Genomic DNA, 23,481 nt, shown 5'->3' with positions numbered 1-23,481 from the left:
AATACTGTTCTCTATCTAATATAGTCCGTGTTCAACAAACACTGGTCTCTATCTAATATAAGTCTATGTTCAACAAATACTGGTCTCTATCTAATATAAGTCTATGTTCAACAAACACTTGTCTCTATCTAATATAAGTCTATGTTCAACAAACACTTGTCTCTATCTAATATAAGTCTATGTTCAACAAACACTGGTCTCTATCTATCATAAGTCTATGTTCAACAAACACTGGTCTCTATCTAATATAAGTCTATGTTCAACAAATACTGGTCTCTATCTAATATAAGTATATGTTTAACAAACACTTGTCTCTATCTAATATAAGTCTATGTTCAACAAACACTGGTCTCTATCTATCATAAGTCTATGTTCAACAAACACTGGTCTCTATCTAATATAAGTCTATGTTCAACAAACACTGGTCTCTATCTAACATATAAGTCTATGTTCAACAAATACTGTTCTCTATCTAATATAGTCCGTGTTCAACAAACACTGGTCTCTATCTAATATAAGTCTATGTTCAACAAATACTGGTCTCTATCTAATATAAGTCTATGTTCAACAAACACTTGTCTCTATCTAATATAAGTCTATGTTCAACAAACACTTGTCTCTATCTAATATAAGTCTATGTTCAACAAACACTGGTCTCTATCTATCATAAGTCTATGTTCAACAAACACTGGTCTCTATCTAATATAAGTCTATGTTCAACAAACACTGGTCTCTATCTAACATATAAGTCTATGTTCAACAAATACTGTTCTCTATCTAATATAGTCCGTGTTCAACAAACACTGGTCTCTATCTAATATAATAGTAGTACTTGTTCAACAAACACTGGTCTCTATCTAATATAAGTCTATGTTCAACAAACACTTGTCTCTATCTAATATAAGTCTATGTTCAACAAACACTGGTCTCTATCTATCATAAGTCTATGTTCAACAAACACTGGTCTCTATCTAATATAAGTCTATGTTCAACAAACACTGGTCTCTATCTAACATATAAGTCTATGTTCAACAAATACTGTTCTCTATCTAATATAGTCCGTGTTCAACAAACACTGGTCTCTATCTAATATAAGTCTATGTTCAACAAATACTGGTCTCTATCTAATATAAGTCTATGTTCAACAAACACTTGTCTCTATCTAATATAAGTCTATGTTCAACAAACACTTGTCTCTATCTAATATAAGTCTATGTTCAACAAACACTGGTCTCTATCTATCATAAGTCTATGTTCAACAAACACTGGTCTCTATCTAATATAAGTCTATGTTCAACAAACACTGGTCTCTATCTAACATATAAGTCTATGTTCAACAAATACTGTTCTCTATCTAATATAGTCCGTGTTCAACAAACACTGGTCTCTATCTAATATAAGTCTATGTTCAACAAACACTGGTCTCTATCTAATATAAGTCCGCGTTCAATAAATACTGGTCTCTATCTAATATAATAGTAGTACTTGTTCAACAAATACTGGTCTCTATCTCATATAAGTCCCTGATTAAAAGATACTGGTCTCTATCTGATAAAGTCTGCGTTCAACAGGTATCTACTTTATTCTTTATTCCTACATTTTCTGTTATCATATTGGTTCTGCTGCACTCTCTGTTTACTATTTGTAGTAGTAATTATCTTTTAGTTAGGCTTTTATTGACTTCGTTTTTTACTTGTAAAACATATCAGGTAAACTATTCCATCAAGGAGTAAATTGTGTCACTATGCTGTTTCCAATCAACAGTTCTACGTAGAATTAAAATCGAATTCGTTTTCATCAACGAGTTTTAGTCACCTGTTCACTGAAATACAGAAAAGCAGTAAACCATACAATTTTTTTCATTGAGAAAGGAAAATAATCAATATAAATTATATCTGACTGATATTATAAATACATGCATCAGCTAGTTAAGGTAGATGATAGGATGAATAGGTTTTTAACATTTCAATTGTCTGTTACCTAGGAACAATTTGTTTTGATTATTATTTACATGCATAATGACTGTCCTTTGAATTTAGAAAAAGGAAGAATTTATATTACTGATATTTCTTGCTAATAAGGTTAGTCTTTTAATAATGTTTTAGATACAAGTAAAAAAAAAAATAAGCAAGGAGTTAGAATTGATAGTTTTTATTTTCTCTGATCAATGTAATTATAATATAGTGTATTGACGTGTTGGTTAATAAACTTAATTGGGGGTAGTTGTAGAATTTGTCATATCATGCATCCTGAATATAAATCCCTATACTTTGTTAACAGCTACAATGGATTATTATAACAACACTGAGCTATATATATAGTCAAATAAATGTAACAACAATGATTTCAAGCTTGTATTTGGGTTAGATTATTGTTGGAGAAATAAGACGGGGGGGGGGGGGGGGGGGGGGGAACAATGATTTCAAGCTTGTATTTGGGTTAGATTATTGTTGGAGAAATAAGACGGGGGGGGGGACAATGATTTCAAGCTTGTATTTGGGTTAGATTATTGTTGGAGAAATAAGACGGGAGGGGGAAACAATGATTTCAAGTTTGTATTTGGGTTAGATTATTGATGGAGAAATAAGACGGGGGGGGGGGGGGGGGGGGGACAATGATTTCAAGCTTGTATTTGGGTTAGATTATTGTTGGAGAAATAAGACGGATGAGTGGCTGTATAACGTCCAGTAGCGAATTAATGGACATTCAGAACGGTAACAGCTTGATGTCATATGAGTATGAACCTTGCTTTGATCAACACGCTGAATCAGATTTTTAATGTGCTGGTTCAAAAGATAAATGTCAACAGTCAGACATGTCAGCCTACCCTGGATTCTGACTGCGGGCCTACCAATCTTTGTTCTTACTCTAAGATGCCGCTTGCTTAGCGGAGAAGCAGCAAATTCTAATTTTAAAGGATTTGGTATGACTCGGCCGGGGATTGCACACTCTACCTCCTGCATTCGAGGTGAGCAAAAAATGATAATGTAAAAATCTTTTCCTAAACGTTCCTCTATGAACCTATTGTTATTCCACTGATCGAGAGCTGTGTAATTACAATACTAGTACTAACTTCAAGCCATGTCAATATGCCTTTCTGGGACCTCGTGGTGGGAGATACATCTTAATATGTTGGATTCTTTGGGGAAATGTAATTTTTTTCTTTGATGATCAGTTACTTGCTCCTAATACTGTGATGTAGCTTCGTACCTATACAGAATTAAAAAAAAAATTAATTTGATTCGATTTTTTGGTGTTTTAACGCCACTTTTAAGCACCGCTTTTGGGCAATTTCGTGGCGGCCAGTTTTTATTGGTGGAGGAAGCCGGAGTGCCCGGAGAAAACCACCGACCTTCGATAGAAAAACTGACAATCCTAGTCAATTAAGATTGGAGTCGAGTGCACCCGCACGAGCGGGGTTCGAACTCACAACCTCAGTGTTGACTGGCTAGTGATTACAGTAGTAACTACTTAGACCACTCGGCCACCGAGGCCCCCCTTAAAAAAAAAAAAAAAAAAAAAAAAAAAAAAAAAAAAATAACACTTTATACATTTGGTGACTTCGAAGCGCTCTCCTGGATTTACCTTCACTTAGAATGCTCAAATCAAACCAAAACTTTTCAAGTTATGAAAGAATAGATGTGTTTATTTACCAACCAAGGGCCCGCAAGAAGCTTTGCATCATTTATACAATTTTAATTGTTAAAACAAGATAAATTCACAAGCACAATACATTAATGATATTTCAAGATAAATAAAATACATATAAAAAAGAGACAATGAAAGTCTTTGTGACAAGATGGTTACACCAATTACGACATTTTGCAAGTATTACATATCATTCCGGAGATTTCAATAATTTTATTAGAGATGGGCAGAGCAATTTATCAGACAGATATATTAATCACGCTCACAAATGTTAACAAAAATATACAGTTATATGAGATCAAATTTTAAAATATGTCATTCCTGTTCTGTATGTGCTTATTACAGAACAAAAAACGAATCTAGTCATCTACTTCATTTAGTGAACATTTAGTACAATTACGGTTCTGGCTTGGTATTCAGAGGTACCTTCCCTGTTTAAACAATAGTTTATGAGCAGAGATGCGGAATTTGAAATGATTTTCTCTACTCAAAACTGTTATTTATATCAAAATTTGTTGTAAATAACGTATGTTCATAGTTTTCCCTGAGAACATTCCAATTTATGTTTCTTCCACTGATATATAAGTAACGAACTAAATGACCAAAAAGAGACCATTAATTTGGAAAACAAGGTCAACATTTGCACGCTACTACAGGAAGCTAGCTTAGGTAGTCCCATCTGTTGGTTGTCAAAGAAAAAAGTCTCTGAAGTGAAGTCTCATCATGAAGTTGTTTTGACATCGGCAGTATCTGTGAGATTTGTGAAGACAATATGTTGACCTCTATTTGTCTTTTGTATATTTTTGTCGTTATGTAACTATCTCATAGACAATAGCTAACATCCCTTTTATAATAAATAAATTTACCTGCTGATACGACAAGCAAACCACAAATAATAAACCCTTTAATACGACAGTCAGACACACACGAAACGGACTGACACGACAGTCATATTAACACGTAACGGACTGATACGACAGTCATACACACACGTAACGGACTGATACGACAGACATACACACACGTAACGGACTGATACGACAGTCATACACGCACTTAACGGACTGATACGACAGTCAGACACACACGTAACGGACTGATACGACAGTCAGACACACACGTAACGGACTGATACGACAGTCATACACACACGTAACTGACTGATACGACAGGCATATACACACGTAACGGACTGATAAGACAGTCATACACACACGTAACGGACTGATACGACAGGCATATACACACATAACGGACTGATACGACAGTCATACACACACACACACACGTAACGGACTGATACGACAGTCATACACACACGTAACGGACTGATTCAACAGGCATATACACACGTAGGGGACTGAAACGACAGTCATACACACACGTAACGATCTGATACGCCAGGCATATACAAAGGGATATATAAGTACCCGTTCATGTCCACTTTGTGTTTTTGTTAGATGTATTTCTATTTGTATCCATCTGACGAGTTAAGCCTTTTTCAACAAATTTTTATAGTTTGTTCTTACGTTGTACTGCAAGTTACACCACCGTCCCAGGTTAAGGGGAGGGTTGTACGCTCACAAACATGTATAACCCCGCCACATTCTTTATGTGCCTGTCCTAAGTCAGGAGCCTGTAGTTCAGTTGTGGTCGTTGGTTTATGTCTGTCATATTTGCTTTTCGTAAATTGTTTTGTTATAAATTAGGCCGTTAGTTTTCTCAATTGAATTGTTTTATATTTTTCATGTCGGGGCCTTTTATAGCCGACCATACGGTATGGGTTTTTCTCATTGTTGAAGGCCTTACGGTTGCCTATAAATGCTTACATCTACTTCATTAGAACTTTGGTGGATAGTTGTCTCATTGGCAATCATACCACATCTCCTTATTTTTATATACACACGTAACGGACTGATACGACAGGCATATACACACGTAACGGATTGATACGACAGGCATACACACATATGTAATCTGTTGAATCAAACCACAAATATTAAACTCTGATACGACAGTCATACACACACGTATGCTTAACCTGCTGATATAACTAGTAAAGTATGACGCTTCTTTGGATGGTGAAATGCACATTTTATCCGTCAGAATAAACATGCAGTTCGTTTTTGAATTATGGTCATATCAACATCTTCTTATATGCTATGAAAGAATCTTCAAAATATATAAATTGTTCTATTCTTTACTGCACAGTATTACAGTGTACGAATTGTTTAGCTGCGAAAGACCGCTGAAATGATAGCTTACAGACATTAAAACGATGAAAAAGTTCACTGCAAAGGTTGCATGCCAAGGTATATTAACTTTCAGTTTGCACTTGCTTTGTTAGTCAGAGTTGCAAGAAGAATATATATAAACTACACGACTTTGGGTAAATAACGTCAATGGGACAGCAACCAACTATAATAAGTTTTCAAACAAAAGTTTCTATATTGTTTTCAACGATGAATAGATCAACCAGCTTGTGGAAATAAGCAAATAGTCGTGCCAAACACACAATAAAATAACCTAAGAATATATAACAGCGTAAAATTCTTTTAAATCAACCAAAAATTGTTAATCACCATTCATTTTTCCACTCCTTTGTCGCTCTGTGTACACCTGAATTGTTTAAGAAATATTTAGATAAAAATATTGTAATATTTGCTCTATCATCCATACTATTATATGCACTGAACTTAGAACTGATTTAGTTTTGCCTACTGTATATCAGGGCTGTATTGTACACATACATGATACGGGGATGAACTCGGGCCACTGAAAGGCCAGCACTTCCTCCTCTACTTGTAATATTCGTCGTTTCACTCTTGTTAAAATGCGTTGATGAAACTTATCCAGCGATCAGGCTTGACACAAAATCGGATTGGCGAATGTCTTTTGTCTAACCTTGAGACCCAAATTTATAAACCATCGGTGAACATGATGACTATCTAACTTCAATACATGATCAAATATAAAAGTTTGCATGAAAGGAAAATAATATTTTTTTCTTTACATTGACATGATCATTATTGATAGAAACAACACAGTTTAGAATAAAATACTTAGTAGCGCGAATACAACAACAACAAAAAACAAAACATGAAGCCCTTTAAAGGGGCATTAGCTACGAGATATAGAAAAAATAAAATATGATTTTTTTGTTTGTTCAATCATTTATGAAAGTGATATAGTGAAATAATAATTCGCTTTTAGCAGCTAGTTTGGTTCTGTTTTGTCAAAATAAGATAAGAAATATCGCTGACGAATTATTCACTTGCAAGTGAATAATTCGACCTCATTGAATCCTTATTCATGTGACCTTCAATTTAAACCATTAGCTGGAGATGGGTTACGCATGTATTCAGCTATTAAAAGGAAAATTGAAATGAAACAAGGATGAACTATTTGGTTGACTTATTCGATCCACAAAATATCATTCTTATACAGGTGAAAACGATGATAAACATACTTTTTGACCTACAATTTGTAATCAAACATACCGATATAAATTTTAATATTTATATTTATGTTTATATCGGGTTATATGACCGTCGGCAGTCTTCGGAGGTCATCTTGATGGTTCATTAGATGACGTCTAGAAAAAAATACACACGAAATGCTGATACACGTTATTGCGTCCATGCATTGTTAATTGTTTATTTGAGATTTTTTGTAATTCTGATATACGTTTTAGTATGTTATAAATCAAATATGAGAATTTACCTGCCCACTCACACTATCATTTTCTATGTTCAGTGGACCGTGAAATTGGGGTTAAAATTCTAAAATACTTTGGTGGATAATTGTCTCATTGGCAATCATACCACATCTTCGTATTTTTATAGATTATAAGGGCACATTTGCAGTGACACCAACTGATGTATTTTTACTCATAGGAAATTGTTATGGTCTAATAAAAAATCTAACTAAATAAGTATAAAAAAAAATACGTTGTCTAAGCAAATGTTTTTTTTTATATCTTTCTTTTACTCATCATTTTTTGTTTATGACTGTCTAACTATTTATTTTTTTTAATATAACAATACACGTTATTTCATTTCATATATAGGCCAAGAAAATAAAGATTCCAAAGATGATGAAACTTGTTCAAAAGAAGAAAAAACAGACGAGTTTGATTTGCAGCTTGAATGGGACGCAAAAGAGACAGAAGACAATCTTCGTCTTAATTTTCCAATTTTAAAAGATAAAAAGTTTACTTTGTGTTACAGACCAAAAGAAAATGCAGAGCCTGAGCCAATACCAGATCCAATAAATACATCGCAGAAACTTAAACAATTTTTTGAACTTTTAGAAATTAAACCTGTGATATTTTTATATCCAAAGGCAAGTGTGTTGATCAGGTTTAAACAGGAACATTTATATATGTAAATAATTCTTGAAAATACACTATTTTTTTTGTTTTTGTAACATTTATACCATGAAGATAGAGCTTGATAATTTATTAATTTTCCTGTTATTTAATGATGATAAGTAACAGAAAAATAGCAAAACATATTGAAAACTATGACACATATGACATATTATATAGAAGAATGGAAATTGAGACTATAAATGCAATTTGATTGGTCACCTTCACAGGGGAACCAATATCCTCTGTGAACAAAAGGCTCACGGGATTTAAATACCGATAGGTAATATGACCCCATGTCCCCTGTGATTATCACAAATAGGTCTTATTTTGATAGGTTTATAGAATTATATTAATAAGAGGAGTTGTGGGGTGTGCATCGAGTAGACAGCAACCCAACGACACAAATAACCATGAGACACATTGAGGGTGAAGTTACAGACTTTGAAAATTAGATAGCCGTCTGTGGAATATGCCAATATCTAAATTGCCCCCAGTCTAAATAGATTTACATAAGTTAAACCATGGAAGTGTTATATTGACAGGAACTCCAACGAAAAATTATCACATTCACTATTTTTTTAAGTGTCTATATTTATCATTTACAGGAGGAACCACCTAAAGAAAAGCTAGATATAAAAGCATTAATTGTTTCATGTCTTCTAAGTGCTACCATACTGATTGCAAACATTACACAACTGAAAGCGGTAATAACAGAAGGAGCAACAGATCATTTCAAGCGAGCGGTGTTAGCTTTTATAGCTTTGTCAGTGTTATTGCAGATTTTAAATACATTATTATTAGTTATAGCTAATTTTTTCAAAGGAACAAAGAGACACAAACATTTTGACTTGTGGAAAAACCGATTATTGAACGTTTCTATTGTGGTAATGGTTTTTGTTACGATTATTAATATTGTTATTGGTGCAATTGGTATTACATAAAGCTAAATATAGATGATTGTTTAATTTCTACATAAATCTAAATATAGATGATTGTTTAATTTCTACATAAATCTAAATATAGATCATTGTTTAATTTCTACATAAATCTAAATATAGATGATTGTTTAATTTCTACATAAATCTAAACATCATGGTTGTTTAATTTCTGCATAAATCTAAATATAGATGATTGTTTAATTTCTCCTTCAATATGAGTTTCTATAATAAAAGAAGGGCATCGCAAAATTCTTTCAAAATATTCATTGGTTAATGATTAACTTTCTTCAATCCATTTTGGCAATGTTCGATCAATTTGATCGTTGCTGTCAATGGTTTACTGTTTTGTACTGGGAACAAGACGTAGCATTGAGCAAAGAAAACAAAGGGCAGGAATTGGTGACTTTACCAATTCATTTTTACCTAACAAAAGATTAAACATAGGCACCGAAATGAAATGAATGATTTGGATAAAGAAAACAACCAATAAATGTTCTAAAGCAAATTGCAGTATAAAAAAAAAGTTAAATCACAAAAATACTGAACTCCGAGGAAAATTCAAAACGGAAAGTCCCTAATCAAATGGCAAAATCAAAAGCACAAACACATCAAACGAATGGAAGTACTTTAAAGAACAATAGCTGGAATAGAAATCAGCAATCTCCAAATAAAAACACATTTCCAAGGAATGATCGGGTGACAACTTATATTCCTGCATACTTAAATTATAAATATTAAACTATATTATATGAAAAGAACACTTTATAAATTTAGTGCGTTCGAAGTTCGTTTCTTGACTTATATTCAGGAACTCTCAAACCAAAAATTTGAAAACCAAAGTTTTAAAATATATATGTGACAACATGATCAGCTATATGACCAAAAAGAACACATAAAAAGAACAGTCAAATCCATATAAAAGAGGGACGAAAGGTACCAGAGGGACAGTCAAACTCATAGATCGAAAACAAACTGACAACGCCATGGCCAAAAATAAAAAGACAAAACAGACAAATAATAGTACAGATGACACAACATAGAAAATTAAAGACTAAGCAACACGAACCCCACCAAAAACTGGGGGTGATCTCAGGTGCTCCGGAAGGGTAAGCAGATCCTGTTCCACATGTGGTCTCTTAATAATTTCTAAAATTATCGAAATCTGCGAAAAGTATGTTATAAACGTTTTATACTGTAAACAAAGTCTTACAGCATTTCAAGTTTTAAAATGAAATAAGAAAATCGTTATTGCAGATATATAAAAAGTGAGAACAAGAATACCTTCTTTCAAAGATATAAAATATTTATTATAAAGTAAAAAAAAGAATGTAACATGATGAAATTGCCACAGTCAGATCGATAGTCGTTTAACATTCAATCAATCCAACATTTGTTACATATGGTTAAGATTTATAGACTGTTGTTTAACATTCAGTTAATCCAACATTTGTTACATATGGTTAAGGTTTATAGACTGTTGTTTAACATTCAGTTAATCCAACATTTGTTACATATGGTTAAGGTTTATAGACTGTTGTTTAACATTCAGTTAATCCTACATTTGTTACATATGGTTAAGGTTTATAGACTGTTGTTTTACAGATTTCGATTAAGATAATCAACTAATGTGTCCATAGTCGAAGGTTGACTTTTGTAATTATATAAACTGAAAATACCATGCTCTAATCCAGCTAAGTAACTTAGTTCAATGTTTTCCGGAACAAGTCTTCTTAGTCGTTCTGCAACCTTCATCTCTTAACGGGTCATACTCTGTTACTACCACATATGTCTTTGGTAATTTAAGTAACGCATCGTCTGTAGCCATTAGAGGCCATGCATATGGATTAATTACATTGTCATGAACTGCGTCCGATAACGTTGTATTTGGTTCTGATTGTTTTGGGTTAGCTCCACCTCTTTTCTGTAGATCTTCAGGAAGTAAACCCGGGTCAACTAAACTTCTGTATGTTTGTCGTGTTTTCTCTGACACGTGTTTGTTTCTAGAAATAGCGTCCAAGTTTCCTTGATCTTGAAATCCATACATATTGATATAGTTAATCATATCCACTCTGTTTAAGTAAGACACGCCAGATACATCAGCATACTCTCTGTAGGATGGAAGATCAAAATCAAACGCTTGTAAAACCGGATACAATAATACTTGTACCTTTATTTTTGCTAAACTCGGTTTTGGTTCTTGAGAAAACTTTAAACCTACGGCCGCTGCTAAATTTCCACCAGCACTATCACCTGTCACAAAAACCAAACCATTATCATATTAAATTCAACAAATTGTTCATATTAAAATTCAACAAGTTGTTCATATCAAAATCAATATATTATAGTTCAACGAGTTGTTCATATCAAAATCAAACAATTTATTTCTTATTCATATTTAACAAATTCATATTAAATTCAACATATGGTTAATATCAAAGTGTGTTTTATAAAAGAACATATTTTGTAATAAACTGTTAAAAGCAATCATATCCATCAAAACCCTGGAAAGTTACATCAGGGCAATCATGTCTACTAATGAAGAACAGAAATTCATGCAGAAAAAGTAGAAATGAAAACAACTTAAAACCTACATAAATACTCTCCAAAGATACAAATCATAAACACATCGACTATCACAACCAAATCCGAATCACTTTAAAATGTGGGGTATACGAAAGACTTGCATATGTATCAGACGATACGATGTATTCAGTTAGATACCAAATAACTATAATAAAAAATGTGGTATATAAACACAATATACAAAAGCATGTTTGCTATTAAGAAAAAAGATAAACTAAAAGACAATCGCGTGAGTGGACAATGCTAAATTGTGTCTCGCTGTATCAATAGCGACACAGTAAAACTAAATACATATACGGAATTTAAGTAGAAATATTTTAGTGCAAAAATCAAATAAGTTAAAACTTTTTGTTTTTTATTCAACTCAACAAATTTTAGCATTTTTGTATCTTTTATCATGCGGCATTCAAGACGTTGGTATATTAACGGCAACACCGCTTTTCCTGCACCTTAAACTACTCGGAAAAATAGGCTATATACAATATAACTTTCGTAAGTCTGGCGCATTAAACACCGCTTGCCCAACTAACTAAACCACTAGGCCAAATATGCTATATACAATACAGCTTTCGTAAGTTTGATGTAAAGACACCATCTGTCAAGCTCCTTGAACCGAACTGCCAAATAGAATATAGCTTTGGTTAGTCTGGTGCGACACTGCCTGACAAGCTCCTTAAACCACTCCGCCAAATAGGCTAAGTACAATACAGCTTTAGTTAGTCTGATGCGACAACACCGCCTGTCTAGCTCCTTAAACCACTCCGCCAAATAGGCTAAGTACAATATAAGCTTTTGTTAGTCTGATGCGACAACACCGCCTGTCCAGCTCCTAAACCACTCGGTCAAAAAGGCTATATACAGTACAGCATCGTTAGTCTGATGCGACAAAATCGCCTGTCCAGCTCCTAAAACTACTTGGCCAAAAAGGCTATAAACAATACAACATCGTTAGTCTGATGCAACAACATTGTCTGTCTAGCTCCTTTAACTACTCGTCCAAATAGGCTATACACAGTACAGCTTTAGTAAGTCTGAGGCGACAACATCCACTAGTAAATGAATGTTTGTCTGAAACGGACATTTTGGTCTTAACATCATCTGAAAAGTCTGAACAATAAACTATTTAGTCATGTTAAGTATTTCAGTTAATTTTCAGACTTATCTACTGCGGTAAGTTCAGTACTGTTCAGACAATTCGCTTTCAGTCAATCCGGTACTGTTCAGTAGCTTTTCAGACAATTCAGTATGATGTTGTTGTGTACAGGCAAATATCAACTACTGAGCAGGCTGACCATAGTCTGAGCAGATCTTAATTGACTGCTAGGGAATCGTCTGAAAGTACTAAATTTACAGCAGTGATTAAGTCTGCAAATTGGATGAAAGATTGAAAATTTCTTAATAATTTTTTGTCCAGTCGTTTAAGAGCTGTTAAGATCAATAATGACCGTTTAAAATAAAATTGGTTTACTAGTTAGTGATCGCCAAATATATTATATGCAGTACAACTTTCGTGAATCTGATGCGACAACACCACCTGTCTAGCTCCTAAAACCCCTCAGCCAAATAGGCTATATACAATATATCTTTCATTTGTCTGATGCTGCATTTCCTTGTGTGTTTAAGTTTAGATTGTAATACCGTATATCATGGTTAGTGTCTTGGTGATGGTTTATCTTTATTTCGATACATTTTAAAGGGGATATGTTTTAGTTGTGCTCAGAATTAATTATGCTCACGTACTGTATAAAATCATGCAGTCATGCATCTAACCTGCTGTTTGTCGATAGTTGTACTATTCTGAAGTAGTTAAACGGGTTACAATCTAGGATTGTGTACATGAATGCAGTTTGTGTAAGTGTAATGAAACTTTTTTGAAATATATATTTCATAATGTTATTACCTCCTATGCTTATTCTAGAGGGATCAATTAGGTATTTTCCAGCGTTTCTGAATACATATTCTGTGGCTTTTAAGCACTCTTCCAACTGACTTGGAAATCTGTAATCCGGCATAAGTCTATACCTACAGAAACACACAAAAAAGACATTTGTCATCCGAGTTCTTATATCTATGATGAGTTTATATATGAACCCCACTAAAACCAGGAGTGAACTAAAGTAATCTGATAGCATATTATGGCACTTGTCGTGTTTTCGTTACAAGGAAAAGTTGATCAAGCATTAGTCCTGACTTAAAGAGGATTCGGTTGTAAATACAATGATTCTGACATCAATTATCTTTTGCTTGATTTTGATATAGATGGACGACTTGAAAATAGAATCTATGACACACGTGATGATTTCAACCTTGCAATTGCAAAATTCACATTTTTCAGCAGTACTATACCTGTGCCCTATTGTAATGCGTTTACATATCTCAATAAATGCATTACTCTCGAGCATGTTCACGTTATACCAGGTTCTTTAACAGGAGTGTGCTCCCGACAAAAAAAACTGCATTAACAAAATAAATGTCCAGAAAGCGTTACGTGAAAGAACGATTATATTCGATCAAACTAAATTTTTACGGTCACCAAAAATTGTTTGACGGATACAATATGGCTGTGTCTCAACTCGATTCCGACATTTTTTCGAGGTCGTAGATGATCGTTATATACCAGAATAGTCGTCTGATCTGTACATTAACCGATTGTTACCTTTTCCCGATTATGACTTTTTGACTAAGTGTGTTCACCTGTGCGGCCGATGCATGCATAACAGATCCTTACCCTGTCGACACACCCGGGCTTCCTCGTTACCCTGTCGAAACACCCGGGCTTCCTCGTTACCCTGCCGACACACCCAGTCTTACTCCTTTTGGGTTGATACGAGAACCTCATGGTAAATTTTTACTTTGATTTATATGTGCCTATTGATTGTAACATTATACTTCTGTTGCCCTCTAGTGTATCTATATTCGGCAGATATTTTTATCAGTTTTCTAAGTACTATAGCAATATTTGGAATTTACAGATACTAATATAGATTAAAAGGTTGCACGGTTTGTAATTTATCTATTTTGTAATTTTAAAGTATTTATTTTTGTTCTACTTGAAAGTGTGTTTTTGTCGTCTATTAATGTGATTTTTTAAAACTGATATCTACTGTGAGTTCTTTTCTCTTTGGCGTTGTATTTCAACAATCAAGTTTAAAAATACACACAGCCGGACAAAAACCAACGAAACTAAACGATAAAAAAGACAAGCAGACAAACAAAGGCAACAGTAGTATACCGCTGTTCGAAATTCATAAATCGATTGAGAAAAAACAAATCCGGGTTACAAACTAAAACTGAGGGAAACACATTAAATATAAGAGGAGAACAAAGACACAACAGAAACACTAAAATGCAACACACACAGAAACGAGCTATAAGATAACAATAACAGTTTTCTTGACTTGGTACAGGACATTTTAAGAAAAAATGGTGGGTTGAACCTGGTTTTGTGGCTAGCCAAACCTCCCGCTTTAATGGAACTGTTAGATATAACACTAAAATGACAACATTACCTGACAGAACTACAATACAAATAAATGGAAAAACATACAGGACAGAGAAACACACAAATAAACAATACAATAGAACATTACGACAAGCTAATAGTTATCAAAGGTGCAAGGCCTAAAGATGAAGAGCATTGATGACCCAAAATTCCAAACAGTTGTGCCAAATACGGTTAGGTTATCTGCCTGGGATAAGAAAATATTTAGTATTTAGAATAATTCATATTTTTGCAAACAGTTAATTTATAAAATATAAAAACGACCATATAATTGATATTCATGTTAACACCGAAGTGGTGACTAACTACAGAATAAAAACGAATACGTAAAACAACCTAGATCAGCACATAAAACAGCACAGCCGAACAACGCATTGTATGTCAGCCGAATAGATCGACGCACAAAAGTGACGTCACAGGTAAATTTCTAAAAAAAACTCCAAAAAATAGGATAGAGTTCAAGATTAGGTTTGTAATACTGATATTACATGTATTTACTTACAATGAAAATTACAATACTAATTAATATAAAATTGTGTTAGTAATTAGATAATTAATTGTATTATCTCGGTATTTCGATAACACAGAAATGCCCTATAAGTACTCTCATTTTTATCGAGCCTGCAAAATATCACGAAAGCGATACATAGCAATCCTACTTTCCGGCATCTTTGCCGTCTTCGGCGGAGTTAACTCTTAGGCTCAGGCCTGAGGTTAAATTTTTTTTTAGACACCAATAACTTTGTCAAACCTGTATGGAATAATACACTTTTACACCAACGGCAAAACTGATACTTTCTAGGTTCCACAGAAACCTTACAGAATTGTTGTTTAAGTTGTCGAAACCCTGGCCTGCAGAGTCAGACAAGATCTCAATTCAAAGGTTTTCGATATAAACACAAAGATAAAACTCACAGTTTCAATTTATATATTGTTCGACGACACATCTCTTTTTCTAAAATTTAAAAACACTAAATTAGTTTAGCATTAAATCCAATAGAAATATTTGGAACACTTTCGACTTTAAAACGCAATACATGTTAAACTGATGGTATTTGGTTAGTTATACTCCATGGTTTTTAAGAAAAAATAGAAAACCGATAAAAGGTTTGGTAACTTTTGGGGTTCAATAGAGACAGATGGGACACAGTACATATTTGAAAAGATAGGAAAAGGAAATTTCACAATGGGAGGTCGAATTACAGTTGTTACTTATCATAGTTATATAGTCTCTTATTTTACACAATCTACCATCCTTAACATCAGTTGTTTGCATACCTTAAAACTATATTTAAGACTTTAAAAACACTTATGTACATTATTACATGGAATATTAAACAAGAAAAAGCGAAACGATCAAAACTAAGTAAGGATTTCCTAAATGGAGGTCTGAAAATGACAGATATTCTTTTGACTACATATCTCATGTCTTTAAACGTTTAACTACAAAGGATTATATTTTTGTCATCTGCTAAACCACAATATTTGTTTACATCAAATTGGGGATCAGAATATTTTTTTCAGGAAAAACCCATACCCCCCTTGAAGTTAAATGGTCGTTCCCTAATTTTTTGTGAAGTTTTCTTTTGTTGTTTGTGGCCATACGCATGCATGTTTATTTTCGACTTATGGGTATTGATTACACCTTGGTATCAACTCTACGTTTTCCATTTCATATGCCTGTAAAATTTATCCTTAATGACAAAAAATACCATCACAAGTAAAACTTCTTTTTATTTAGCACAACATGTCAGAGTTTACAGCAATATGAGATGCACAGTATCAATAACTGTCATTTGATGCAACCACAACCTTATTACACCACTAACGTTCCATGTTTCTACGACACAACAGAAACACAACATTAAAATGTAACACACACAGAAACGAACTCTAATATTACAATGGCCATTTTCCTGACTAAACAACAATATAAACAATTACCACACAACAGTATAACCAATAAGGTTCCAAGACAACAGTATAACCAATGAGATTCCCAGACAACAGTATAACCAATGCAATTCCCAGACAACAGTATCGATAATGTGTTTCACAGACAACAGTATAACCAATGAGATTCCCAGACAACAGTATAACCAATGAGATTACCACACAACAGTATAACCAATGAGGTTCCAAGACAACAGTATAACCAATTAGATTCCCAGACAACAGTATAACCAATGAGATTCCCAGACAACAGTATAACCAATGAGATTCCCAGAATGCAGTATAACCAATGAGATTCCCCCACAACAGTATAACCAATGCAATTCCCAGACAACAGTATCGATAATGTGTTTCACAGACAACAGTATAGACAATGAGATTACCAGGCACCATTATAGACAATGAGATTCCCAGACAACAATAAAAACAAAGAGATTCTCAGACAACAGTATAACCAATGAGATTCCCAGACAACAGTATAACCAATGCAATTCCCAGACAACAGTATAACCAATAAGGTTCCAAGACAACAGTATAACCAATGAGATTCCCAGACAACAGTATAACCGATGCAATTCCCAGACAACAGTATCGATAATGTGTTTTACAGACAACAGTATAATCAATGAGATTACCAGGCAACATTATAGACAATGATATTCCCAGACAACAATAAAAACAAAGAGATTCTCAGACAACAGTATATACAAAGAGATTCCCAGACAACGGTATAACCAGTGAGATTCCCAGACAACAATATAAACAAAGAGATTACCCCACAACAGTATAACTAATGAGATTCCAAGACAACAGTATACCCAATGAGATTTCCAGACAACAATATGAGTATCACTATCTTCAGTAGTAGAAGTAAAATGTAGTGTTTGCCTAGTTATGGTTGAAGAAAGATCCCAAAAGACAGATTATAAAATCTACTATCGGTACTTTTGCAAAAAATGTATTTTGTTTACATAATTGAATGGGTATGATTGCCCGATAAAATCTATAGTTTTGATAAATTGACGTAGTTTTGAAACTTCAGTGCCAGAAGTGATACGGACCAAGTCTTCACCAGAGAACAATGAAAACACTTTTGAAAAAAAATCTAATCGTTATAAACGACATACTCAACTGAAATGACAACAATGTTTGCTTGTAGTGAGATGGCTGTTGTTAAAGGATCGTAGCTATCTGAAATAAAAATAATGAATTGAATGATTCTGGATAAAAATATCAGAGTTGTAGACAGAATAAAACCTTTCCCCGATAATTACTATTTTGGCTGTAGACTACAATAGTACACTTTTGTGTTAACTTTATTTTATTCAGTATATTTGTGTGTACTCTAACCTGAGATTTAATGTGTAGGTATAAATGGTATTAACCGAAATGTATCTCATACCATACTATATATGGTATCTATGCTACTAAAAAACGAGGTCCAATTTGTTAGCCGGCATGACGTAAAAACGACGAATCAAAGAATTCAACTTTATATATAACTAAAATAGGACAATGGTGTTGATTAAAAATTACACCATCCCAGGTCCTTTTGTTTTCCACATGACTAATATTACCAAAAATTAACAAGTTCCGGGTCGAATCCGATACCGATACCAATAGTATACGTCACATGTAGTTTCCAGCTGTAGTATGTATGTATCTTCTCCTTTCATATGACTACCACCATAGGTTGTGGTGTAATTGATTGTTTGGTTGCTTATTGTGTAAAGGCGGACATTTAACACACTGTATCGGTACAGATTTAATGTGAGCATTTGCCTACCCAGTTTCCCAGCCTGGCTGTGACGAGTCTTACTACCAGAAGTAGTAAGAAAACCAAGACTGGTCTAAACAGAAAGATTTTGAAAGCAGAGAAAACTGTGCACCTTATAATTAGCATGACTTTATCAGATGACAATACGAATTCTAAAAATCCAGGCTAAAAATAAGGCGTATGTACTTTAATTAAGGCACGGACACGCGAGTGTGTTCTAGTATTTCTTATAAAAATCGAGAGCATTTAGCTGATATAGGTAAGTTCTGCAGATGTTCTTATATGTTAATGTTTTACCGATTTTAATGCACCGAATTTCATCTTGAGACATATTTTTTACTAACGGCAAGATATCAATTGTAAAGAAAATAAAATGCTCCGCAGAGGTCGAACCCTGAATAGTTGGAAACTACACTATGGTAATTTATACAAAATAACAAACAAACCTACCACGAAGTTATTCAAAAAATGTCCCCAGAAAGAAAAAAACAATTTCCAAAATATCATTCATCATTAATGCAGTGTCTTTAAAAAATATATAAACTGACCTCTTTTCAAAATATCTAATAATGAACAGTAAATTTCAAACTATATTTACAGATAATTTTTTAAATTAGAATATGATGCTTTATCTATTTCTAACTATGACTCAACTTAAAATTTCTATTAATTGTGCAATACACAACTCTGAATACGGATTCTGATTAAATACTTGACGCAAAATGAATGTGGTCTATGTACTTAAATAAATTGAAATTGGACATTTACCAATTATGGTCCAATGTAGAAATTCTAAATACATGGTTGGAATTAGCATATCAAAGAACCCCAAGAATTCAATTTTTTTAAAAATCAAACAAAGTTTAATTTTGGACCCTTTGGACCTCAATATGGACCAATTTGATAACAGGACCAACAATACTAAATCTGAATACACACTTAAATTCAGCATATCAAAGAACCCCACATATTCAATTTTTGTTAATATCAAACAAAGTTTAATTTTGGACCCCAATTTGAACCAACTTTTTTTAAAAACTGTGCCAAAAATCAAGAATCTTATTATATTCTTAGATTCAGCACACCAAAAGAACCCCAAGAATCGAATCTTAGTTAAAATCGAACTAAGTTTAATTTTGGACCTTAATGTGGACCAGTTTGAAAAAGGGCCCAAAATCAAAAATCTAAAACACTGTTAGATTGGCACATCAAAGAACACCAATAATTCAATTCTTGATGAAATCAAACAAATATTAATTTTGGACCCCAATTTGGAATACTGTGCCCAAAATCAAATATCTAAATACACGTTCACATTCAGCATATCAAAGAACCCCGAGAATTCAAAACTTTGAATTAAACCCCATTGAAATTGGTCAAGAAATAAGCAATTTATACAAAATGTTACAAAAGTATTGTATTGGCCCCTTTTCCCTTAACAGTAAGGGTCATAACCCCTAAAATCAATCCCAATTTTTTTGTTAAATCAAACAAAGTTTTAATTTGGACCCTTTGGACCTTAATGTGGACCAATTTGAAGACAAGCCCGAAAATTTAAAATCTAAAAACACGGTTAGATTCTGCATATCAAGGAACAACAATAATTCAATTTTTGATGAAATCAAACAAAGTTTAATTTTGGACCCTTTGGACCTTAATATGGATCAATTCAAAAACAGGGCCCAAAATCCAAATTCTAAATACCAGGTTAGAAAAGTTATTGTCCTGAAACAAGAAAATGGTTGTTTTTGGTCCCTTTTAGGCTCCTAATTACTAAACAGCTACCACAATAACCCACAAAATCAATCCCAGCCTCCCTAATGTGGTATGGAACCTTGTGCTAAAATTTCATAAAGATCCATACACTTATACTCAAGTTATTGTCTGCGAACCAGAAATTTATTTTGGCCCCTTTTTGGCCCCTACAGCTCCGACAATAACCCCCAAAATCAATCCCAAACTTCCTATTGTGGTATGGAACCATGTGCTTAAATTTCATAGAGATCCATACACATATACTCAAGTTATTGTCTGCGAACCAAAATGTCAGCGGACGACGACGCAAGACATCGTCATAATTTTGCGGTCATAGAAAAATTAATGCATATGTAAATAACTGTAGTTAACACACTTTAAAAAAAGAGATGGTTATGATTGCAAATGAAACAACTTTTTACCGAACGAGCAAAGCATTAAGTAACTAGAAAATACCATTTAGTAAAAAGTAAGCTATACAAGGCCCCCGGATAGCAATTCATTATACAAAATTAACCGGTGGTCTTGTATATTTCTAATGAAGATGCACTTACTGACAGACATATAAATCCATCCACCGCCATGATAGTAGACCATAGCAGGTAGAATTTTATCTTTAGATGCTAAAGGTCGGTATATTCTCACTTTTATTCCATCAAAATATTCATCCGTTGACTACAATGTAAAATTAAAAAATGACTATCTATTTGACTGTAGGCATTTGACTTGGTAAGTGGCAAACGTTTTATTTGACTCAACCTCAGAGAATGTAAGTGAATCTGTATGATAAAGGATATCATGTCGGGTTATAAAATGTATGTGGTATATTTGTTTACTGAGAAAAGCATTTTAATTCTTATCAGCATTTAATTACTGTTTAGTTCTAAATCAATTATGAAGGGATTTTGCCGATGCCAGCAGAAATTCCAGGTTTGTACAGATAACATGGAAAAGAAACATGTAAAATTACACGAAATCTAAACAGAGTGAGACCAGGTAAAGATTTGCCTGGAACAAGGAGGCACACACGCATCATTGATACGAGGGTTGTATTTTATAGTACTACACCAAACTCATAAATAACACTAGAATCTTATAGAACTACCTCATACTCATAGGTAACACTAGAATCTTACAGAACTACCTCAAACTCATAGATAACACTAGAATCTTACAGAACTACCTCAAACTCATAGGTAACACTAGAATCTTACAGAACTACCTCAAACTCATAGGTATTACTAGAATCTTATAGAACTACCTCATACTCATAGATAACACTATAATCTTATAGAACTACCTCATACTCATAGGTAACACTAGAATCTTATAGAACTACCTCACACTCATAGGTAACAATAGAATCTTATAGAACTACCTCAAACTCATGATAACACTAGAATCTTATAGAACTACCACATACTCATAGGTAACACTAAATCTTACAGAACTACCTCATACTCATAGGTAACACTAGAATCTTATAGAACTACCTCATACTCATAGGAAACACTAGAATCTAACAGAAATACCTCAAACTCATAGGTAACACTAAATCTTACAGAACTACCTCATACTCATAGGTAACACTAGAATCTTACGGAACTACGTCATACTCATAGATAACACTAGAATCTTACAGAACTACCTCATACTCATAGGTAACACTGGAATTTTACAGAAGTACCTCAAACTCATAGGTAACACTAGAATCTTATAGAACTACCTCATACTCATAGGAAACACTAGAATCTAACAGAAATACCTCAAACTCATAGGTAACACTAGGTAACACTAGAATCTTACAGAACTACCTCAAACTCATAAGTAACACTAGAATCTTACAGAACTACCTCAAACTCATAAATAACACTAGAATCTTATAGAACTACCTCATACTCATAGGTAACACTAGAATCTTATAGAACTACCTCATACTCATAGGTAACACTAGAATTTTACAGAACTACATTTGTACTTGCATGATAATTTTTTTATATCGATTCTTCAATAGAATCCAATCTACTTTTTTCATTCAAATTTGTATGCAAAATTTACAAAGTAATTTGTTAAATAGCTAATTTACTCTTCTACAATCTTAAAAAGATTCAACAGATGTACAATATAGTTCTAGATCCTAGGAGGTGTGATTAAAAATTACCCAAACTCTCGGATCTGGCTCAGGAAGTAGACCGTTTTCATATGCATTCTTAAATAGTTCTGTTTTTGAGTATCCAAATAAGCTAAGTATTGATGTCTGAAAAAATATATAAAAAATAAAAATATTTTATTTCGGTTCTTATACATTCTTGGCTTTACAAATATTCGACTTTAAACATTCCTGATGATGATAAATCCAGAAAAGCGCATCAGGCGCATGAACTAATAAAGTGTTGTATTCATTGTTTTGTCTTAATATAAACCGGAAAAATTAATTGCGAGTATCTTCAAGTACCTTTTAATTAGAAAAGGCAGGCTCTTTTTTATAAATGTTAGTACTGTTTGCGCTAGTTTGGCAAATAAAATTGTTGCAACGCTACAAGCTGTGTTCCGTGAAGAATAATGTCAATAATTCTTATGAAAACAGGCGAAAAAACAATATGATCTGAGGATTGATGGTATTCAATTACTAATAAATACATACTACGTCATCCAAAACCCGGAACAAACCCAAAGTTATCATTTGATTTCTGGGTTCCCTTGCTCCAGATGGCATCGGTTGTATATATCGATAGGCCAATAAAGACATCAGAACAGGTAAAACAAGTACACATGCTAGGCATTTCATTGTCGTTTTTAGACTCTTTCTTTTTAGTTTGGTTGTTCGTTAATGTAGAAATGCTGGTATGTTGACAATGATCTTGTAGAACAAACAAAAAGAAAACGAAATTGCAATCAAATATACATTATAATTAGACTGGAAGTAATGTATTAAAAATTACATTTTGGTATT

The 23,481-nt window shown here is 33.4% G+C and overlaps 1 protein-coding gene and 1 long non-coding RNA gene across 2 annotated transcripts in view; one reads left to right on the top strand and one right to left on the bottom strand.

Annotated features, from left to right (window-relative positions):
- Positions 1–1,956: 1,956 nt before the first annotated feature.
- On the top strand, positions 1,957–7,987 carry LOC127737249 (uncharacterized). Its single transcript, XR_007999325.1, has 3 exons — positions 1,957–2,081; positions 5,860–5,960; positions 7,718–7,987. It is a non-coding gene; the product is annotated as an uncharacterized LOC127737249 (long non-coding RNA).
- A 2,676-nt stretch (positions 7,988–10,663) lies between these two features.
- Positions 10,664–23,481, bottom strand: part of LOC127698780 (neutral cholesterol ester hydrolase 1-like) — a 36,008-nt gene continuing 23,190 nt past the window's right edge. Inside the window, exon 7 of the mRNA XM_052202442.1 lies at positions 10,664–11,208. Coding sequence (XP_052058402.1) covers positions 10,664–11,208 — 545 coding nt within the window. The remainder of the gene's footprint in view (positions 11,209–23,481) is intronic.

The sequence above is a fragment of the Mytilus californianus genome, unplaced genomic scaffold (genome assembly GCF_021869535.1).
Source record: "Mytilus californianus isolate M0D057914Y unplaced genomic scaffold, xbMytCali1.0.p SCAF_4, whole genome shotgun sequence".
Lineage (NCBI taxonomy): Eukaryota > Metazoa > Mollusca > Bivalvia > Mytilida > Mytilidae > Mytilus > Mytilus californianus.
The sequence above is the reverse complement of the archived record's forward strand: the minus strand, read 5'-3'. Positions and strand labels throughout refer to the sequence as shown.